General features: G+C 34.9%; 1 protein-coding gene across 1 annotated transcript in view; it reads left to right on the top strand.

Annotated features, from left to right (window-relative positions):
• LOC150108543 (KICSTOR complex protein SZT2-like) overlaps positions 1–16,158 on the top strand; it is a 1,022,772-nt gene that overhangs the window by 445,632 nt on the left and 560,982 nt on the right. Inside the window, exon 29 of the mRNA XM_090390485.1 lies at positions 15,724–15,808. Within this exon, the coding sequence (XP_090246611.1) occupies positions 15,724–15,808 (85 nt within the window). The remainder of the gene's footprint in view (positions 1–15,723; positions 15,809–16,158) is intronic.

Below are 16,158 nucleotides of genomic sequence, written 5' to 3'. Positions count from 1 at the left end.
TTCAACTTCCAAGGATGTCCCGTTGTTCTTGCTCCTGTAGCCAAGTGTTGAAACGTTTCCCCTTCATGAATCCTATAAAATCCTTTAAGCCACTTAAATGTTTCTATCATATCTCCTCTTTTTCTTCTATCAACCAACTTCTACAATCCACACACCCTCAATCTATCCTCATAGGGGACATTCCACAGACCACTCGCCATCTTCGTCACTTGGCTCAAAATCGTCTCTACTGCTTCCTCATCCCCAAGAAACCCAGGAGACTCGACCTGAGCACAGTAATTCAGTGATCGTATTAAGATCTTATAAAGAGAATTAACATCCTTATCTCTGCTTGTTAGTGTATTCTTCAATAGCCAATTAATCTTATGAGCTACCCTAGCAAAATATCCTCTGAACTTTAACTCTCTGTCTCTATCAATGTGGTACATAGCTTGTAAGTTATTTATCCCAAAATGTACAACTTTACATTTCTCCACATTAAACTGATACCCATTATGTTTATCCATCTTGATAGCCTATTTAAATCATCCTGCAAGCTCTACACATTGCCTTGATTAAATATTACTCTACCTAATTTCACGTCATCAACAAACAACTGAATATTTCCTTTCAGGTTATTTCATATATTACTTATCTACAAATTAAACAGTAGTGGTCCCAGCACTGAACCTTATAGCACACCACTAGTCACCAAAATGTTTTATATTATATTACCTATTTTATATGTTTGATATTATATATATATATATATTAATAGATTAGTTTCTCTGAGTGGATATCATAGCTTCAGAGGTACTTGTGATATACACAGTTTTAAAGAGAACGTGTACGTGTATTAAAAAGTTTATTGACAGTGGGAAATCATCTGGTATTTCACAGAGAAACTGTCCATCATCAGTGATATAGATAAATTCTAAAGGTACAAACAGATACAGTAGTAGATTTAATGTTCATTGTAGCATTTGGGAGCTAGATGGTTGAAAATCTGACTAATTTAAACTTGTAGGTTAAATATATTTAAGGTTACTGTAAGGTTGTGATGACAACGTAAAGACATTCAAATTTGTTTTTTAAACATCTTTTCATAATTTGTTCAGACCTTCCATATATAGGACAAATGTTATTTGTTAGTTTCATTATTGCAATTAGAACTGAAGGTATATGTGGATATCATTATGCTGATAAGATTTTGTTTTTCAAAATAATATTCCATTGTAAGAAGAGTATAGCAGCAGTACTTATAGTTTTGCTATTGATAGATGACATTGAAGCCATTGAGCTTGTGCTTCATGGTGAAGATCACCAATGGAAACAGTTGGTTCATTTACCAATATCAGGAAAATTGGCAAGATGTATATACCTTCCTTGTTGGAAGTAGACTTTTTTGTATGCTGATACGTGAAATAGACATTAGGTGGAGAAGAACTATTGGTATTTGCTGTTTAATTTGTGATTATCATGACATCATTCACACATTTGCAAGTCATGAAGAATTTGGATTATGATATACTGTAATCTGAGTAGATTACAGTATATCATTATCTACTCAGATTACAGTATATATAGTATAATATATTATATATATAGTATATAATATATTATACTATATATATAATATATATATATATATATATATAGTAGTATATATATTGTATAATATATATAAAAACAAAATAAATTATTACAAAATTTATTTTTAATGCCTAAGGAACAAACTTAAAATAAACACCAAATATGTAGGTCAGGAGATAGAATCTGTTTAATTAGAGAGGGAAAAAGATATTTGTATTAAATGTTGTAAGTTGGCAGGATTGTATCTAAATACAATTGGTGCAGCACGACAGGATTAAATTAATAACATTACTAAGAATTAAAATTTCCCAAACTTTCTGTAAGGAGAGACAGTCATCCTAATTTCACTTGAGTTGACTCAGAGCTTTTCTTTAAATGTTCGTATTTAAAACAACTTCTTTGAATACAGGATCCTTTGTTTCATCTCAATTATATGCTGAGGAAGAATGGACTTATGAGATTTTCTTCTTCTTCTTAATCTTTCCTCTTTTTCAGTGTCAATGTTTTTTTTTTTATTCTTGCAACCATAACTTGACAGGGATCATCAAACAATTTTCGCAACATAACAGGGCATTTTTCTTGAGAAAGAAAATAAGAATGAAACCCATCAAACGTGCTTAAAATTCTGTTAACTGATGGATCGAAGGACAAAATATTGTATTTCCATGTTCTAACAGTTTAGCATGATTGTTTCTTGCAAATTCACAAAAGTTTTTCAGTTCTTCAACTCTGTGTATATATTGAAGTATTTGTATACTTTCACTGCAAAACATTCAATATCAATTGGTAAACACTAATTGATAATCGTCTGCACTAGCCCTCGCATTCTCTGCAGCAGAATATTGTGCCTCTGTCTGGGAAAGAAGTACACACTAACATTATTGACACCCAGCTGAACTCTACCATGCGTACAATTAGTGGGACAGTGAGAAGCACCCCTCTCTCCTGGCTGCCTGTTCTATCTAACATTGCTCCACCACACATACGGAGAAGACAAGCCTCGATTAAGGAATTCAATAAAGCAATGAGCAACCAACTCCTACCCTTACACCAGACTCTCATAAATCCACCTAGTCTTCGCCTAAAATCTAGAAAGCCTCTCTGGTCCATGGACGAACTCTCTTCAGCTGCACTGTTATCAATATCTGACATATGGAGAGAATACTGGTCCAACAATCTCCCAACAAACAGCTTCCTGGTAGAAGATCCCTGTGCTCTGCAGCCTGGTTTTGGTCTTCCTAGGAAGATTTGGTCATCCATAAACAGGATCAGAACTAGTCAGGGCAGATGTGGCTATCTTCTACATAAATGGGGGCTGTCAGATCACCCTTATTGTGATTGTTCTCCCGTGGCTCAGACGATTACTCATATTGTGAACGACTGCCCAAGCCGCCAATTTCACGGTGATGGCCTGCAGGACATCCACAAGGTGACGGATGGGGCCTTGAATTGACTTTCCAGCCTGGACCTTGACCTGTAGTTGGTATGGTGGTGGTGGTGATTATGGAGGAAACAGAAGATCACGGTCCCGTCTCACCATGAAGATGTTATTCTAGTAGTCACTCTCATAGTCCTTGTCAGTAGTATCAGCAGAACTCCTCATGTTCGAAGATGATGATACAGTGTGAAATGGGCCTCCTCTAATGGATCAAGTTTTCTCACACAAGACACAACTGCTCTCTACTTAAACCCCGGATACAGCCACTTTTATGTTGTGAAGTGTTATGAGAACATGCTGTCTTGTCATACTTGGTGCAGCAGGACGATAATTATCCCTGGCTTAATTATGACAAGTTACTTTTGCTTTATATTTTTTTTTTTTTTAAAAAAAAAGAAAGACTTTGTAAGCAGGTTGTGCCTTTTATGTAATGAACTTTTATATGTTAAGATTTTCATCATTTGTTTCTGGAAATTGTGATTGTGTTTTTCCCTTTCCAGTTTCATGTAGCCATAAGAATAAATAAGTAAATAAACTGCAAAACATTCAATATCAGTTGGCAAACAGTCGAGAGCACACTGGAGACAATTGTGTATAATGTGGGCCCCACAACCAATAATCTGCCTCTTCAGTTCAGTTTCAAGTTTTTGCCACCACAATGCAGCAAAAAGTACTGCACAACGATTGGAACAAGTTTGATGTCTTTTTTTGTTTGATACATCTAAACTGACTGTAATGCCTTTTCGTTTTATCCTCAGTTACTTCGCCTAACATGTATGTGATAAAACAGTAATTATTGCTTCTGATTTGGTACTTGCTAAAGAAAATTTTAGTTCATAAATTTTATTTATTAATGTCGACAAGCAGTCATTTCTGCGAGAACTTTGGCTGTGATGCACAGTGTGATAAGCAACAAGAGCTTCACTTGCTGCAATTTTATCGCTTCACTATCGCCATCACATTTCACCAAAAATGTGCTGATGTTTTTAACTGAAGCCAGAGTCTTTTCAGTATTCTTATGTTTCTGGCTACATAGATGTTGGTTGATGTCGCTTCTGCCTCCATGAGCAACAGAAAAATGGACATTACAATGTTGGCATACCACTTTTGTTCCATCACTACACAGCTTGTAGTGATGGAACACTAACGCTACAGCAGAACAGATGCCCCGTCTGAGATACGCAAGTGTTGACAACATGTATTTTTTAAAATTTTCTCTGAATAAATCACTGCAGATATTAATATTTTGTATCGAACAATGAGACTCCATGGTTATATAAATTACTGGTATCCATGATATTGACATATGATTTATAGGTTATGAATAATAACATAACGATATATGGCTGACCGATATTAAAATATATTGATAGTTTTTATTAAAAATGGGACAAATTTGACATTTTCATTAAAACAACGGGACGTCCAGCAAATATGGAAAAAAAACAGTACTGTCCCGTTTAAAATGATAACTATGGTCAGCTTACCAATAATAAAAGTTTCGTATCTCACAGAAATAATGCGCACAAGCATACAATTTATCTGTAGCAACACTACTATCAGATCCACTTGTTACATGCAGTTACAAGTGCAAATGATTATCAGCGAGTCTAGCCGCAACTGACCGAACGTGATAATTCCCAAACCGCATTAGATTGCAGTGCATTTGTTTCATAATCTAAAGCATTAATCAAACAATTCCAAATATTAACTATGCAGTCAATGTCAAAACATAAGTTGCAACCTTTAACATATTGTATTGCATTTATATAATGATGTAAGCATTATTATTTATAAACACAAACAAAATTTACTTTTTTCGTTTTTTCCTTGTGGGTGCTGTAGTATCGTGGTGCTTATATGCAAGCCGCCACTGCATAATATGCTAGAATAGTATATACTACTTAGGTTGTATAGAATCTCAACCTAAGTAGTATATACTGTTATAGCATATTATGCAGGTTAGAATCTCAACACATGTATGATTTCTAGTGAGTGGAAGTAGATCAAGATAATTCCAGCACACAAGGGTATGAGCTAGTACTAAAGCATCAGATTATTTTAATATACCTCTGATCCAGTCTGATTGTAACATACTGGATCAGAGGTATATGAAAAGATGAATATTGATAGTACGACATTCATGTGTCTATATACTACTCTTCCTCTGCATTTATAAAGCATAATTATAAATGCATAAAACGCATGCATAATTTTTCACATTCGCTCAGAATATTCTTAATGAAAATGGATGGCAGGAAAGTGATAGATACACTAGAAATGTTTGGTGTTCACTTCAATAAATTTTTTCTTTCATTCATTCCCATTAGCTCTCTGGATGTTGAAATAACACATCTGGCTGGAGGTATTAAAGCTGACTGGATAGGATATCAACATGGGTACTGAAGAAATGTGCAAGAAAGTTAGCAGTGCAGGTTGGTTAGAATCTCAAGACAGTTATGATTACCAGTGAGTGGAAGTAGATCAAGATAATTCCAGCACACAAGAGTATGAGCTAGTACAAAGCATCAGATTACAGAACAATCAATATCTCTGTTATAGTCATCAAGGGTTTGAAGATGCTGGTTAAGAATCATATCCAGTGGTGGGTAGTGAGGACTACGATCCTTTGTAGAGAAAAACATGAATTTGTTAAATGTTACCCTTGCTTTAGCAAGACTGACTTTTAACAGACACTTTTATCACACTAAGTGACAGCAAAATTATATAATGGAAATGACTATACTGTGATACTGCTGATCTTGCCAGAGCATTTCACAGCATTTTGCATGTGAGATGGTTATGCAAAACTTGTGATAGATAAGAGAGCAGCTGACTGACGGTCACCTGCTCTTTACCGTATCATCTTAGACCTCAACACGTAAAAATGTGATGTATGGAGGTATGAGTGAAGGAAGGTCACTAGTGGTACACAACAGAATTCTTTGGATGGGCCATTGTTATATAATAATAATTATTATCATCATTATCATCGAATTCCTGACATTTATCCTCAAGGGGTGTAGTACAGGATATTGATAGTACTACATGAAAAATTTATATCATTACTAGCTTCCTATCTAAAATTTTCCTCCACATCAATCTTTACCTGTCAAGGCTTCAACATTGTCAGATCTTATATTTCTATCTTCTAAGGCAGGGCTATCCAACCTTAGGTAATCCGAGGGCCACATTAGAAAAAAAAATTTATCCGAGAGCCACATCACAATGCATATCTAGTAATTTGGTGAGCAGCAGTGACACAACCTCGATAGCTGAACAAACGAATAACACTAACTGCACACTAATTGTGCACTCATGTTTCCCGTGAGCGCCCGGAGCATGCGCATTGGAACAAAACAGTGTAAGAACGCTTCTTTGACACATCTAATGTTTGAAAAACACGTGGGTATATAGTGATATAAAAACACCAAATAAAATTATCAACATCGAGATTATCGATTAGTGATAGAATTAAAATATCTAATATGCATTCGATTCAAATTATTTTATTTTTTCGCTCCTGAAAATCAAAATCCACAGGCGGGTTGCACAAAATCACACCACGGGCTGTATGCAGCCCGCAGGCAGTGCTTTGGATAGCCCTGTTCTAAGGCACTTTTTACCTTATCAATCCATCAACATTGTTATCACAATATTAAATGATGGTACAACATGATAGTTATTATTAATTAAATGTACTCATCATTAATTATATGTATAATTGTATATTAATAATTTTGAGGATAGACTAGAAGTTGGTTATCCACTTGTTTGATGAAAATGCAGAGCACTGGGTGTGTGATTAGGAACCATCTGATAAAAAAGTCATAGTCCAAATTGATATGAACTATTTTTATAGGCATATATTTGAGTGTCAGTTTACTGTTTCTAAATTATGAACAAAGGACCCCACTCAACCTACCATGATATTTATATTTACATCATCCAAAACAATGCGTCCATTAAAATTGCAATATCATTGATGGTCAATTCATATTTCCGAATTTAGGGACACAAAACACACGTGTTGAAATGATTATTTTACTTATTATTATTAAAATAATAATAAATAAAATAATCATTTCAACACGTGTGTTTTGTGTCCCTAAATTCAGAAATATGAATGCTGATCACCGTGTAACCTTAAAAGAAAAAATTGATGGTCAATTGAATTAACATGGGTGTGAAATATATGATGGTTGATATTTCACCCAGAAGAACATTTGTATAGTTAACTACCTAACCAGCCAAATGCAGGAATTAAATGTTTTATGTATCATATCCATGTTATTTCAAAGAATACTTTGCATTCATGTTTTAATTGATATATAAATACAGTATGGCCATTATGGTGGTTAATAGGAATTTGCTGCAAGTAGTCAATGTAGGAGACTTACACTACTTGAAAAGAAATCAATGGAGTCTCCCACGAGCAAGGTGCATCGTGCCATGCAAACAAGTCACGTGTTTGTAGCAGTATAAATTGGAGGAATATGATGTTCCCAAGTCAGTGCAACTGTATCAGGGTTAAATGGCTGTGAGAAGGGAACTGACAAAGTTTAAAAATGGAATTCTGATAGGATGCCATGTTGCAGGCCTATCTGTTAAGCAAATTGTTGACAAATTGGACCATCCCAGGTCAACAATAGAGTTCCATGAAAATTCATCAAAAGACAGTTTACCGAATAGCAGTTCAGAACTTCAATTCATCGAAACAGCAATTCGATTAAACAGTTAAACAACAATTTAACAAATGGAAATTTATCAAATAAACAATTTGTCGAACAACAGTTCATAGCAGATGCAATTATTCGAAAAAATAATTCACTGATAATTTTTCAATGAATTATGAAAGAATTCATCGAAAGTTGAATTTTCTTTAAAACTATTTTAAAGTGTCTGGTAAAAATACCTAGCATCACCCATGATATAGACAACATATGTAGGTGCCATTGGGATGTTATAATAATTTTGTGGATTTGTACTGTAAGTGTACCTGCTACTTCATTGTGTAGATAGTGATTTATTCCTGGACCATTTCATTCTACCTAATTTTTTTGAAATAACAATGACCAGATTGAAATCAAAACTGACAAATTTGAATATAGATTATTATTATTACCACCCAAGACCCCATGGAGTCAAAGACTCATCTGGGATGAGTCTAGATCTTATCTATAAAATTTCATTAAATGAAATCCAGCTAGAGTGGAATTATTAATATAATTTTGAAACTTCTTGACAAAAATTTTCTAATAAAAGTGATCCTGTTGAAACTAAAACTTGAACCACACAGAATTCGTATGCATTTTACAAATTCTGACATTTGCGTGCATTCCACTAAGTCAGAGAGTTATTGCAATGTAAAATGTCGACATGTTGTCCAATTATAGCCCCAAATATAGTTGAGCTGAAAACTGGAATTGTTCAACACACTTTTCTAAAAGGTTCTAATACCAAATTGAAGCTAAATTTATCCCATATAACTGTGTTTGTGTGCTCGTGTGCGCACGGATGTCACATAGCGTGTACAGTGGGACATGGAAGCTTCAAATGCTGTGTTGTGGGATGATGCTACACCCAATACTGAACAGTTGGACAGGTGTGGCAGATGCCTGGTGAACATCTCTTACCAGTGTGTATCCAACTTTGAAATTCAGAGATCGCATTGTAATAATGTGGACCTGTTTTTTATAGTTTGGCCTCAGACGTCTGTTTGTGGTGCCACAAACATTGAGCTCTGAGAGGTATCTGAATATTTTGGGCAATGCAGTTCTTCCTACTTTGTGGCATTTTTATGGAACTGTCCATTGTCTCTTTCAGCAAGACAATGCACTGTGTTATAAAGTTGCTGCTGTAACTGCATGGTTTGTGGACATGAACATCACCACACGTGACTGGCCATCCAGCCTCGTTGGCCGAGTGGTTAGCATATCTGCTCTCCAGCCAAGAGGCTGCAGGTTCAGATCCTGCCAAGGGCATGGATGTTTGTGATTGCTCTACTAACAATTTACCATATGTAACCTTGGGGTCCTGGCTCAGTATGTCCAGGATGTCTTTGCACCATAAAAATCAAAAATAACTAACTTGGCTATCCTCCATTATGCTCTTATCTCAACCCTCTTGAACATATGTGAGCTAAACTGGAGGTTGGGTGAGGTCAAGGGACATCTTCCCCACTACACTCCAGGACCTCATTACATGCCTACAGAAAGAATAGTCCAAAATTCCCATTGATAGCTATCATATGATTGTGGAAAGTATGCCCTGTAGGTCTGCTCTGCAGTCATCATAGTGAAGTCCTATATATTATTAAGGTGGGTGCCATGGCTGTTTGTTCCTCACACTATGTTGTCTGTTGATTTCTTTCCAAGCAATGGGGAATAATGGATGAAAGTTTAAGGAGTTACATTGCCAAGGTATTTGCCATTTATCATATAACTGCACTGGTAAAGAGGTGTTTGATAAGGCTACATTGCACTATTGTGCACCGATATGTTGAACTTCAACTCTCCTTTCCACTGTTCTGTGGAAAGGAGAGTTGAAGATCCAGAGGCAGATGACCAAGATAACTGCCTATAGAATTGTGCTTTTGATGATAGATTGAGGGAATGTGGTCTTCAGAGTTTGAGTAATAGAAGGGTTGAGAGGAGAATATGATAGAAACATACTAATTAGTAAACAGAACTTACAGTATAGATGCAAGTGAAATTTTGTAGCTTATGGTTAGTGCAGACAGACCTCTAGATCATTCCTGGACACTGGTCAAAGGTGTGGATAGAAGCATATGAGGTCCAGGTACTTTACACAGTTAGTGGTGAATGTATAGAATGAGCTGCCATTAGACATTGTGATATATTTTCATAGTGACTACAACAAACCTTCCTCAATGAGACATCCAGGAGATGTTACATGATATTATTCATAATAATACAGCATATAGTAAGAAATTTTCTTTCTGCTACTATTGCTTAGTCACAGATGAGAGAATAGCAATCACTGTTCTGTAGTCGAAAACCTTGCATGCAGCATTTTACACATCTTTCAGTGTTTGTAATGGTGTGCCAATTACTTATGTTAATAAATTTTCAGTTTTAGAATTTTTCTCCATAGAAAGTTTGCAGCCAATTTGATCAGTTATTTTAGAAGCATACCTGTGTGTGATAAATATACAAAACACATTAATATAATACATTCAGCTCTGGCTGTAACAAACTTGCTTGCTATAACAAACTCCTGAAAGGTCACCAAGACTGAGCATTGGTATATTTCAGAGCTACTTTACTACAACAAATCCCATAGCTTTTAAATGTGCTTGAGCCAAAGTATGTTGCATGAAACATTGTATCAAAAATAATCTTGGATCTGATTTCCATCATCTATCAATCATGCAACTATTGCCAAAGTAGAAGGGATAAAATCTGGGAGATGAAGGGGAGTATATCATACTCACCATACATCTTACCTTGAACGTGTCTTGTTGCTAAACCAAACTAACTGCAGACTAGGAGAAAGCTTTGCTTTATCCCAGCAAGAGTTTCATATCCTCCTAAATGTTAATGTTCAGAAAACAACAGGAGATGTTAAAATGTTTGTCAAATGGGCTACAGTCATTAAGGCGTCCTTAATGAATGGTCTCAGCCATTCACCAAAGAGGTTCTGAAAAAGAGCACTCTCTTTCTAGTGCAAGTGCCACAGAGCCTGATGACATCTATTATGAGATCATAAAACATCTTTGACCATCTTCCATGAATCTCCTCCTTCTCTTACTATAGAATACTGTTCTATCTACGTATAGTAAGAGGAAGTATTCCTCAATAAGTATTTTACTGTCATAAATCTGGCATAAGGCAATTGTCATTGCCTTCCCAAAGCAAGGAAATGTTATAGAACTAGAAAACAATTACCATACTGTCACTCTGCATCTACTTTTTTTTTATCTTGGGAAAGATGGTTAATGACAGACTGTATTATTTAAGAATCAGTGGTGTTTTCTTCAACAACTGTATTGTTTTTGTAGATATTAATTGATGTCAGACCATTTGTCCATTTAGAAACATAAACATCTGATTTCAGTTTTCTTTGATGTTTGAGGCAGCTTGGAGATATGGTATATTGAAAGAACTTTTGTAATCTAGATATCAAGAGATCTCTCTCTCTCTCATTTTATTATTATTAAAACCTTTCTCTAGCTGAATCTATCTGGTCTAAATAGGAAACACATATCCCTGCTGTACTGTCAAGAGGATAATTTTCTTCGAGGTTCTGTCTTAAGTGTAAAATGCATTGTTGCGAAAGTAAACTTACTGACTGAACAACTTCCTTCCAGTAGGCAATGTACTGCATGTTGATGAGTACACTTCTCTGTTAGTCTTGTTATCATCCACATTATTACCTTCATACACTATCATTCACTGCCTCTGGTGTATTCTCCATAACACGTTTCAGAATCCTGCCTTATATCTTTATTATCAGTCTCTTCACTTGTCCATTCTGACATGCCTTGCCTTTCTTGTATTCACTCATGAAACGTTTATATTTAGCAATACTGCTAAATATAAACAATTATATTTAACAGTATTGCCAATATTTATTAAAAATGAGGACTTATCTGAGCAACATGTGTACTGCAGCCACTAATAAGGACGATGCTCACTTCTCCTAGTGCAGCAGAAAAAACTGTGTACAGTTCTGCCTAAAACATATCCTTCACTCAGATCCTGATTTGGACAAAGTATTGTTCCATTAGCACCATAGGCCAAGTTTTTTGGACTTATCTTTGATAGAAATCTTAAACACATCCGTCAACTTAGGGACAAGTGCGTTTATTTGAGAATTTTGTTGTTGATTTGTGGCAGACCTCTTACCATCAATCTTTTCCATCAACCTAGTTGACTAAGGCAGATCTATCCTTACTATTCCACAAACAACCCATATGTCTCCTCTGATCCTTCATCAGAAGGACACCAGAATAATACCCAGTACCCTTGATCAGTCCTCCATCATAGACGGAATCCTTCTAGTTGTACTGAGAGTTTCAGAAATAACACCCATCCCATATCACCTATAAAAGATATGATTCTCATTTACCATATATTCAACAGTTTGGCAGCAAACTTTTATTCATTCCTAAAAAGGGAGATAAAAGTTAGCCATCAGACTGTTGCCCCATTGCCCTCACCTTGATACTCTCAAAGTTATTGGAGGTCATCAACAGCCAGCCCTTTACTATTTACTTCTTCAACCATCCATTAATTAGTATCACAAATACGGATTCTGCCATTTTTGTTCTATAGCAGACCTGCTCAATAACCTTACCCACCTTTGGACACAGGTCATGGAAAGGTTTGAAGAATCTCGTGTAGTCATTCTTGATATTTCCAAAGATCTACTCAGCTATTGCAGTCTTTTTACCAAGTTGCTATCTAATGGTCTCCTTCCAATCCTTTGTGAATGGATTGCTATCTTACTCTCTGGTCATTCATTGTATCTTATAGTGCATGATTCTCTGATATTTTCATTGGTGCTGGAGTTTTCCAAGGCTCTGTGCTTTCACCTACTCATCAGTGATCTTCTTTTACTAACATCCAGTCCTATTCATTGTTTTACTGATGACAGTACACTCCTTTCCTCTTTGTAATTTACAAAACCCCTTGTGCTCAAACTACTTGATCTATAGCATGCTTTAAACATCAATCTTCTAGCCTTTCTCAAGTGGAGTTAAGATAATTTAGGAATTATAATGATTTCAAAGCAAAATCCCTCCTTATTTCCTAGATGAAAGATCATTCCTCACCAACCGAGATCATTTCTCTTTTCTTGGATTTACTTTGACATCTAGTGTATCCTAGAATAAACACATAATGTCCATAGCCTTTTCAGCCTCCAAAAAGCTTGGTCTTCTTTTTTGTTCTAACCATTGCCCTCTGCTTTGTAAATCTGAAATCTATCCAAACTTAGAATATTATTATTTTCACATTTGTGATGGCTCACCAAAAACCATCCACAGAATGCTTGATTGTGTCTCTCTGCTATTGACTTCTTCATTTGCTTTCCCACAGATGCTCTGTTTCTGTATTTATGTTTTATATGAATTTTCTGTTAAGTATTGCCATGGATGCTGAACTACCACTATCACCACCAGTTTCCTTCCTGTAATCATGTATGAACACAGGCAGCTTCTGATCAACCGCCATATATGCTTCAGCTCCAAGCTTATTGCTTCAACTTCTCATTCTTTTCCTTTATTCCATATATGTCAGTAATCATTATAAGATAAGCACCGAACTATGCCCACAATTACTTGGAACACTCTTGAAGTATTTTTAATATAAGTGTTAAAAATAAAAATTATCTTTTCAGCATAACTATGTAACAACATGAATATCATCAGTGATAGAAAAATAAGTTACTAATGGGTTTTTATAGAATATAAAATCTTTTATTACATGACTTGATAAAACAAAAATAAGAGGTTGCTCATGGGGAAGTTCTGTATGTTTGATAAGTAAAGGGTGTCAGAGAAGATTTTTTCCTTGGAGAATGGTAAATTAGTGGAAACAATTGCAAGAGGGAGTTGTGAGGGCTTTGTCAGTGCATGACTTGAAGGAGAGTTATGATACGTATTGATTCACTAATGGTTAGTGTAGGCCTCAGCTATGAGTCTTCAGACTATGAAGCCCATGTAATATGGCTCTTATTTAGGGGAATACCTATTCTCCAGGCACAATCTGACAGAGGATCATTTAAGTGATAAGAGGATTATATGCCAGTTGGTCAGGTAAGCTTTGAAATGTGTTACTGTTCACTCTCATGTACTGTTTAATGTACATACTGTGGAACTACTATACTGCTGCATCTCAAAATGGAGAATATACTGGTACTGTGGTAAATTACATTCTGTAATTGAAGAGCTTATAGTGTTTAACCGAATTGGGAAAGTGGTGAGGGAAAACAAAAAAAAAAGTGTAACAATGTAATTTTTAGCTAGAATAGATGACAAAAAACAGAGAATTTCTCTTGCATTGTATGTGAGTTCTGAAAAAAATGGCATGTATCAGCTGTTTAGATGGAATCATACAAAATGCAGCATGAGCAGTTGAGTTGGACAGTAATTGACAAGGCTATTTGGGGTTCTGTGAGAATAACAGATCAGGTTTTGATGCATGTTGGTAATTGTGAATGTTATTAATATTTGTTGCTCATGGATATTTATAATATTGGGATGTATTTTTGATTTTTTTAAAATTTTTCTTTATTTTCTTTATTTTATTTTTATTTATTTTTATTTTTTTTGTGGGTGATGTTTTACGAGCTTTAGTATTACTGTTATTATTGATGGTGTCTTTTATGGTTAGTGTTGTAGAACATATACAGAGAAGTGGTGAAAAAATTCACCACTTTTCTTTGTAGTATTCTCTACATTTCAGAGTAAAGCAGTTCTGTATACCTGATAGTAATCAGTAAGCAGACATTGTAACAAACTAGCATATACGGTAATTCTTCTGCTGTTTACTCTGTCAGATCATGTACAGAAGAAGTGCAAGTACCCAGAAGTATGTAGTGATGCTATGCATGTCTGGCTTGATAGCATTACTGCATACTTCTGTACTTGCACTCCTTCTGTACATGATCTGACATAGAAAGCAGCAGAAGAATTATATGTTGATATCTACTGAAATAAAGAGCCAAAAGGCTTCGGTTCGGCTATGCAAAATTGCTGATGTGAAGCCCCATGCTTTCTAAGTAGTCCATGCTAAGGCAACTCGTGAATGCCAGTGAGTGTATTCCCATAAGTTCTCTGATCAACTTATTTTTACAAAACTTTCATAGATTCTATATTCAGCTTTGAAATAATGCTGGATCTAATATCCTTATATAATGTATGCTAGATTATTAGGATGCCTGGTTACAGATTACCATCAGGCTCACAGTACTGCTTTATCCTGAAATGTAGAGAATACTGGTTTCACAATTAACTACCATGTGCTGAGCATGTTCTTGAAGGTGATATCCATGACCATTTGTGAAGTGAAGCGAAAAGTATAAATGGAAACTAGAGATCCTCCTCTAGAGAATGAACATGCCAATAGCCACTTCAGTCTTCCAGTAATCAGGTTGGTAATCTTGCATTGTGAAATGAAAGTCACTACCCAGGGGTCTGGTTGGCATTTCTTCTGACCAGTAAGATATGCTTATAAATTTTAAGGACACCATAAAATGTTTAGAACACCTTAAAAAAAAAAAAAAAAGTGGTCAGAGTTCTGTTTGTACAACCCTGATCATACTAGGCATAAAACACTCATTAGAAGAAAGCGATAGAACAATCAAGAAGCAAATGCAAGTTTGAAAATTATTTTTATGATCCATTTATACTATAAAAATTGCTTAAGGATTGGTATTACATATTTCTTTCTTTTTTTCTGTCTCATATTGTTTCCAAAAGGTTCCAACACCAATTTTTTTTTTAAATATTAAAAATAATAGTAATTGACTTTTAATTGTATCAAAAATGTTATTCCTTGAATTAATGCAATGAAATATCAACTTAAGTTTTAATACATGCATTTTTTTGATAATGTATGCATGGAAAATTAGGTGCTTAATTTTAACTGTTATCAAGTGAAAAAAAAAAAAGTCATAGTAACTAATATGAATTACTTTGCTTATATGCTTTGTGACTATTTATTTGTGTTTATTTATATATATAGATATCCTACTGAAGCCCTAAGCAGTAATATTTTGCACAATCTTCCTCAGTGTCAGCAACAGGCTGTAATGAATTGTGTGGAAAAGGTATCCTTTCTTTATCATTGATAATTTAAGCATCATGTTAAGCTACTGTTCTAATATATGATAGTCATTTTACAATATAGTGCTTATTTTATCATATTGAATAATATTACTGTGGTCATTCATACTATCATTTTAATGATATTATTGAACCACACTAGATATCCACATGAAAATATTTTTAAATGCTGATTTAGAAACACAGTCAATTCAACACTCAAGAGACTGAAAATTAATAGCTTTGTTAATTCTGCAAATTATCATTATTAAAAAAGTTTAAATTATACAGGTACATACAAAATTGTGTAGCAGTCATAATTATAAATCGGTTTATTTCAATGACTCACTTTTCT

The sequence above is a fragment of the Typopeltis vanoorti genome, chromosome 3 (assembly GCF_054136105.1).
Source record: "Typopeltis vanoorti isolate ZY-2024b chromosome 3, IOZ_Tvanoo_1.0, whole genome shotgun sequence".
In the NCBI taxonomy this organism is placed as follows: Eukaryota; Metazoa; Arthropoda; class Arachnida; order Uropygi; family Thelyphonidae; genus Typopeltis; species Typopeltis vanoorti.
Note: the sequence above shows the minus strand (reverse complement) of the source record. Positions and strands in the feature narration are given on the sequence as shown.